Genomic DNA, 7,327 nt, shown 5'->3' with positions numbered 1-7,327 from the left:
TTACAACTGTATTCTGTTTAATTAGTCAGCACAGCCAGTGCTGCAGGGATAGATCACTTGCCTTTAAAGATTTGAGAATGTTAATAGTACAGTATATCATTTTAATTATTATTGGATTAATGTTGTGTCTCAAAGAACATCTAATGCAAATCACGAGAAATGGCCTGAAGTGACCCAAGGGTTGTGCTTTATTAGAAAAGTAATAGGTCCATTGCTTAAATATAAAGAGAGGTTCTTTCTTCAAATGTCACTCTGCACTGGGCTTCTCTGTGTGTGTATGTGGAAATGAAATCCTCTTGCTTCCACTTTGTCCACAGAAAGTTTCTGTAGCTCATGCAATAAATGGCTGAGACAGTAGGTGCAATGCCAAGAGATGAAGAGGACAGCCAAAATAACAGTGATGATGAAGACCTGTTTCTGAACTGTGATGCTGTAACGGCATCCCCCGGTTGTTCTTCCAGCCCTTCACTAGCCAGCCTTAATGAAGACAAGGGAAGCTCAGCAGTGCCAGAAAGACTGTCTGTCCTCTCCACCAAGGCCATGGTCCAGGCAACAGACCTGTCTGTCCCAGAGATGGTTAGTGGTGGCCAGGCACAGAGGACAGCCTCTGGGTTGGCTGAGCATCCTCTAAGACCTGCCTATGCATTAGGTGGCTTGTGGTACCCTGCAGCTGTTGGTAACCTGCAGCCTGTGGGCATTGCCTCCCTGTACTCCAAAAGCTCCAGCTGCAATGACAACCCAAGTTCAGAGGCACTGCAGGTCCCAAAGGTGCCCAGCGGGGCTGGTGAGTCCCTGCAGGCTGTTGCTGCCCTGCCTGGGAGCAACCCTGAGGCCTGCCACACGCCGCAGGCTGGCAGCCACATGAAGAGTTATACAGCCCCTGACAATCTGAGCTGGGCAATTTGGACAAAGCCTGCAAAAGTAATGGAGACCTTAGAAAATAAGAAAAAGGAGGAAAAGGAGAAGTACCGGCTCCAACTGGCCATGTACCGACGGCTTCTGCTGTTGCGCTCGATCAGGAGCTTGCATAAGCAGCTGGAGCAGCAGCAGGCCAGATTGCAGGAATGCTATGGCATGGTAATAAATACCAAGAAAGAAGTGTTGAAACACATTTGCTCAACCTCGCCCTCACCTGCGCCGTAATCATGTTGCTGCATGCAGAAAAGAGCTTTGTGATGCCACCGGAGCCGTCAGCAAGCTTGCATGCTTATAGGGGTGGTGTCCTTACACCCAAGAGTATGTTTGTGCCCACATGCGCCGAGAGTAGAGAGGAAACAGCAGCAGCAAGAAGAAAGGGGAAGGTGAAGTGTTGGGTCCTCAATTTATCTGGAGGAAGCAGGAGCAAGATTGTACCTGTGCAAGAAGCTGCCTCCTGATATGCACTCAAAGTCTCAAGCTGAAATAGGATTTTTGGCATATGGGTTTGTAAATAGAAAATAAATGTAAAAAAAAAAAAAAAAAAGGCAAACTGACAACCTCATCTGATACCTGATCTGTAAAGGTGGTCAGATGCAACAGTTGCTGCCTGCTGAACATGTGATATGGCACATCTCCCTTCTACTTTCAGCGCTAACAAAACTTGAGCAGAATTAGAGTTCGTTTGTCTGCAAGAACACTTTAATCTTAAGAAGCCAGGATATTTGAAACCTGTAAGCTCAGGCTCGATTCTATCTACCTAGCTGCCTGTTCCTCACAAGACTGCTGAGGCCATTGTAAATTTGTGACATCTACTCTCTGATAAAATTTATTCAGATTGACCACAAATTATTGTGGGAAGGAAGGATTGTCAAGCACTTGTACAGGGAAACGGCGCAACTGTCTAAGCCTTATTTCCTTAGGAAAGCAAGTTAGAAACAAAGACCTCATAATTTGGTGTTGCATTGGAAACCCAGCCTGGGAGTGCTGGGGGAATGTCTGAGGTCTGTACAATTATTAATCTGCTGCTAACTCCCAGTGGCACTAGTGTCTGCAAGTCGAGCACATCTTGTGCCTTACTGCTGTCATTTAGTGGAAGTCGGTGACAATTAGCACTTTGAATCCAGGTGTATTAGACACGTGGAAAACCCTAGAGCACTGTTTCTCCAGTCACAAGGTTAGGATGTCTGCAGGTAATTTGATGTCAGTGTGCCACAAACACACAGGGAAAATGAAAACAAAAAGATGCAACTTTTTTTGTATGTGTTTAAAAGGCAACAGCCAGTTATTGAATGGCAAATTTAATAGTTGAATGTCCTAGTTTAGGATCTGAAACAAAAAAATTATTCAAGAAGAAAAAGTTACTAGAAAAGCTTCCTTTTCTCAGATTTAATGTGAGACAGAAAAAAAATCTCATTTTCTTCAGATGTTTATTCCTGCTCATGCCACATTTTTTTTCCTCCTGTGTTTTCTTTGTTATAAATGTTTAGGCATATGAACAATCAAACAGGTTTTTGGTGTGTTTTTTCTGCCTAAAAAGGCAAGTCTGTTATTAGAAGTCATGTCTGTCTGGGAATAATGTGCTATCTATAGGAAGCCTTTTTTATTATCCTCAGCTTTTTTATCTGTGTACAGAGAGAGGGGGTGTGTGTTTTGGTTTGGTTTTTTGTTTTTGTATGTGTATGTATGCACGCACGCCTCCCTGTATACAAGAGGTTATGAAAGGCTGGTGCTTCTTTCTCTGTAGCAGATGCAGGAATAATCTCTCAAAATAATCTCTGCAGTCTGCAAGGAGTTTGGTTGATCAGATTCACACAAACACATCTGTGAGCAAGGTATTGAAGTAATTCAACAATTGAAGTGCAGCACAACATTGTCATTATTCCATCTTTGTATTTCTGCACACCCAAAATTATGGAAGCCCCCTGGGTATGCACAACCTTAGATAGGTTCATTCATCTCCTGGGGCCCTGGTGTAGCCTCTCACGCAGCACAAGCCTGTAACTTTGAATGCAGGATTACCATAGAAACATCCTTGGCATCAAGGAGATATTTGAAGAAGCGTTCTCTGCTGCTTCATTTGGGGGATTTGGGTTGCCAGGGGCCTTTAGTGGGCTGCAGAACAGAGCCGGGGATTGTATGTGGCTGGGAGACATTACTCCTGAGCTATTATCCCATCCAGCGCTCTGCTCAGCCACAGGAAAACTGTTGTCTCTCAGCAGTGCAGGTTTCCTGAAGAACACTTAAATATTAAACTCACCTCAAAGGTAACCTTTTCTGTCTTGATATGCTTCCCAAGAATGAAGGTTGGTCAGGGCCAACAGAGCTATGTAAAGATATTTTTTTGTACTTCATGAACTAGAAAAGCCTTTTTGTCGTTGGGTAGGAGCGAGGCAAGTGTTCTGATAAACCAGACATGAGCAAACCATGATTATGTTGTACCTCTTGTTGGAGAAGGGACACATCTCTCAAATATTATTGAATTTTGAAATCAAACGCCGAATTGTTCCCCTTAGGAAGACAGTCAAAATATATACTTTTTAAAATTTTGGATAACTTTCCTTTGTTTGTTTGAAAACAAAAAAAAAAAAATCTGAAAACCCAACCTTCCAAATTAGATTCAGCTTGACCAATGCTACCATGTCACAGAATTTTCCGCTGAATTAAAATATATGTGCAAAAAACCCACCCTGGACCTCGTAAGACAAAGTAGCTATTTTGCCTCAGTCATTGCTGCAGTAGTGTCCTGCATTTGTTACAAGAAATTGAATGCTCTCCATTACTGCATAGAGCTACCTATAGTGCCATATTTGCATATATGTGTGACTAGAATAACATCTAAAAATAGTTCTCACATAATACACAGTGCAACCAATCTGACCAAGTGTATGTGCTTCGTGGGAGAACTGTGACAATCTTTGTTTTGTACAACACCCCTCAGAACATTTCTTGATCCTAACTGGGATCAGTAGATGCTTCTGCACTCTGAATAGTAAATACCAAAATATCTGTGCATGAGCAATGCTGTCTGATAGCTGTCAAGAAAATGAAGCCAAGACTTGCTCGGTGCGTACACACTCTTTCCATGTAGCGCTTTTATGGATTCATGGAAAATAAAAGTTAAATGAGGAAATAACATTGGCTTCTGCAACAACTTGCTGTTCAGCTGGTGATTCTAATGTGGCTACTAATAAGTGGAGTTGGGAAAATGAATTAAAAGCTACATGATTTTTAAAATGAGTTTATTTTGAAAACATGGCTTAACAGCTATGGGAAATCGCTGGAGTGCCATGGGTAACCTATGGCAATGTTTTCAGGCATAACAGAGCAACAGTGTCAGCTTTAATAAAAGCACATCCTCTCAAATCATTCAATCTCATGTTCTTAAGAGGTTTGGTAGTTTGGATGAGTTTCTACTAAATTTCTTAAAATCTGTTTTCTTCTGAACTCAAGCTGTGTGGGTTTAGTGCTAGTGAAAGGTACAAGCTTGAATTTCGTGTGTGTATCGAAAACCTCGCAGGTCTTGCATAATAACAAAAAAAAAAAAGTAGTTTTGGTAGGGCCTGTCTTCCTCTTACCTCACTGCCTGGCAAGTCAATGATCTCCAGAAGAAATCTCTTCAACCTGACAGGCATGTTACCTGCTTCTACAGCAGTGCTTGAAGTTAAATGATGCTGCCTGAGCCTTTAGGTCCTGATGCCCACTTCATTGTCTAACTGGCCTGAAATGACAGAAAATAATCACGGGTTTGCCATGGTTAGAATGGTATGTTTAAAAGGTGACTGCTCCCTCTGAGTTGTTGCTATCACTAAAAAGTGTGTAGCTTGAGACTACCTAAAACCAGAAATCTTTAAGAACAGAATGGATTTGTAGACAATTAAGTGACAAAATACATTACTGAGATGTTCTTAAATGCATGGGCTTTTCTTCGGCACCTCCAGCATTTCAGTTAGCTAAACTGCTGCCTTGGAGATTGGTCAGAGATTTGTTTTTGCCATTTCTGTTGTTGGGGCCTATGAATCAACCAAGATAAACAACCAAACTTTATGTGTTCACTTGCTACCTCTGATGAGGTTGTTTAGCTATCCCCTAGCTCATAAAGAGATTTAGAGAAATCCTTTAGAGTCCTTGTTAACGTTTTTTTTTATAATTGTTATGAACCTAGAATAGAATGCATTGGAGTGTACCTCTTGCTTATGGCTGTTGAAAGCAGCGCGGTAATGCAAGAGCGTGTTTGGGATATGCTTGAATGAGACCCTGCACTGGGCAAGGAGTAAACATTTTGCTGTCATAAAGCTCAGAGATTAAGATAAGTGTGACAGACAAAAGCCTGGATGGTGGATGGGGAGCAGAAGTGAATGTGACTTCTAGAAAAGATGTTTCTGGATTTGATTTTTAATGCAGCGTGGAGAATGGCACACAGAACAGGTTTTTGATGTTTGTTTGTTTGGGGTTTTTTTCCTCTTTTCTCTCTGTTAGAGATGACCTCTTTATTTTTCTCATTTCTGAAACAGCTATTTTGGACAATTGGGATGGATGCATGCTAAGGGGTGTTTGTGTAACTGCAGCACATGTGAGTTGATGCCCACCTCTGAAGCTGGAGGATAATAAATATTTTTGCCAAAATTTGCACATACCACTTACTCCCCTATACATGGCTTTAACCTAAACAGAAACATGTTGAAGTTGGCTGTCTTGCTGACTTTTAATGACATTTGAATCCAGACCAGGACCTTGAGGTGATGAGCCTTGTTCAAGGCCCTTCTCCAGTTTCATGAATTTCTTTCTCTTCATGACTTCAAACAGCTACAAATCATTGGATAGTACTCATCTTTGCCTTTCTGACAAAACATTTGGAAGATCTGGAGAAAAGAAAAAAGGCCTTTTGGTCTCTTGTACTATTGAAGAAAAGGGGAGGTAGTTGTTTGCTTTTATGAAAAACTTGTAACAAGAAAGATGTGTGCCCTGTGAAAAACACTTCTGGACGGTATACTTAAATGCCTTGAAAATAACAGCAGTTCCTACAGGAAAAAAACTTCAGCTCCAAATAAGTTTCCTTAATTGCACTGATCATCTTCTCACACAATTTTAGCCAAGTCTCCAAAATGAACAAAAAAGTTGTCTCCATCTCTGACAAACCAAGTTGCTAAATCCACAGCCCAAAGTGACTTCTGTGTGTGTGAGAAGCAAGTAATTTTTGAGAATCTCAATAAAAGTTACATTTTCCCTTTGATGGGTGGGGGTTGGAAAGGAAAGGGAATGTGTGACCATTCATCACAGCTCCAGGCTCATTAGTACCCAGGAACTTTCTACTCTAAATGACAAAGAGTTTCACTGTCGCCAAAGAGAAATTGCTGCTGACCTTAGACCTCTTTTTGGAAAGTAAAATAATGGAGCACAGGAGCAGAGTTTGATATTTGACCGAATTCTACACAATTATCATGCATGTGTATATAATAAAATTAATTCTGTGTCTCTGCATTGTAGCCTCAGGCAAGCAGCGTACAATCAGTTTTGTATGTATAATAGATCACAGAGTTGTTCATGAATAATACAAATGCATTGAGCAGATACTAGTGAGTGAGGATGTTTGTCTTTGCATGGAATCGAAGTGAACATGTAATATTGTGATAATATATATTTGATGAATTCAGGTCTGACTTGCCTTTGCCATAGCCTGCTAATTCCCCGACAAGGGTTGCCACAATAATTGAGTTTCCAATAACATTATGATTATTTCCACATGATAATTTAATTGTAGGTATTTTTTAATATTGTAATAATGTAGATTTGTGATTATTATGCATTTGCATGCAGATTTTCATGGTGACTCGGAGCACATCCCTACATTTATAACTTAATTTCCTATATTATTGCATATATATTTTGGGATGAACTCATTAATGCAAACTAAAAAAAAAAAAAAAAGTAGGTCTTTTTAGTCATTTTGCTTTTATTATAAATGGCTGAAAGCTTTGCTCATTTTTTTAGACCAGTCTAAACAAGTGAATAAACAAAAGACAACTGTAATTCACGCATGGATTAATTTAAAATAATAATGTAATTACAAATCATGGCAGATTTGTCTGAGGTAATTGGGATGTAGACTGGTACAAATTTTGCTTTACTGAAACAAAACTTGTTTAGATGAATCACCAAGTTTATTAGAGGCTGTTTTCCATTCTACCAATTCTGCTATATAACTTGTTGGCAAAGTAACGTTGGCTCAAAATTAATGGATGCCTGTAGAAATGTGTATAACGACAGAGAAGCCTGTGCAGCTGGACCTAACTAGATATTATTTTGGCAAGCAGTATTCGCAGTAAGAATAAAATTGGGTATACAGAGTCATGACACTAGCAGAGCTTTCAATTGGTTAATTTGTCCACTCTGGAAAGAGGCTGGTTGCTTG

The 7,327-nt window shown here is 40.3% G+C and overlaps 1 protein-coding gene across 1 annotated transcript; it reads left to right on the top strand.

Annotated features, from left to right (window-relative positions):
- Positions 1-342: 342 nt before the first annotated feature.
- Positions 343-1,143, top strand: LOC311188555 (uncharacterized protein; the record flags this gene model as incomplete). The annotated part of the gene is made up of 1 exon (XM_084260006.1): positions 343-1,143. The coding sequence occupies one exon, from the start codon at positions 343-345 to the stop codon at positions 1,141-1,143; it is 801 nt and encodes a 266-aa protein (XP_084116132.1).
- Positions 1,144-7,327: the final 6,184 nt, after the last annotated feature.

Source organism: Gallinula chloropus, assembly GCF_964237585.1.
Source record: "Gallinula chloropus genome assembly, chromosome: 2".
Taxonomy (NCBI): Eukaryota; Metazoa; Chordata; class Aves; order Gruiformes; family Rallidae; genus Gallinula; species Gallinula chloropus.
Note: the sequence above shows the minus strand (reverse complement) of the source record. Positions and strands in the feature narration are given on the sequence as shown.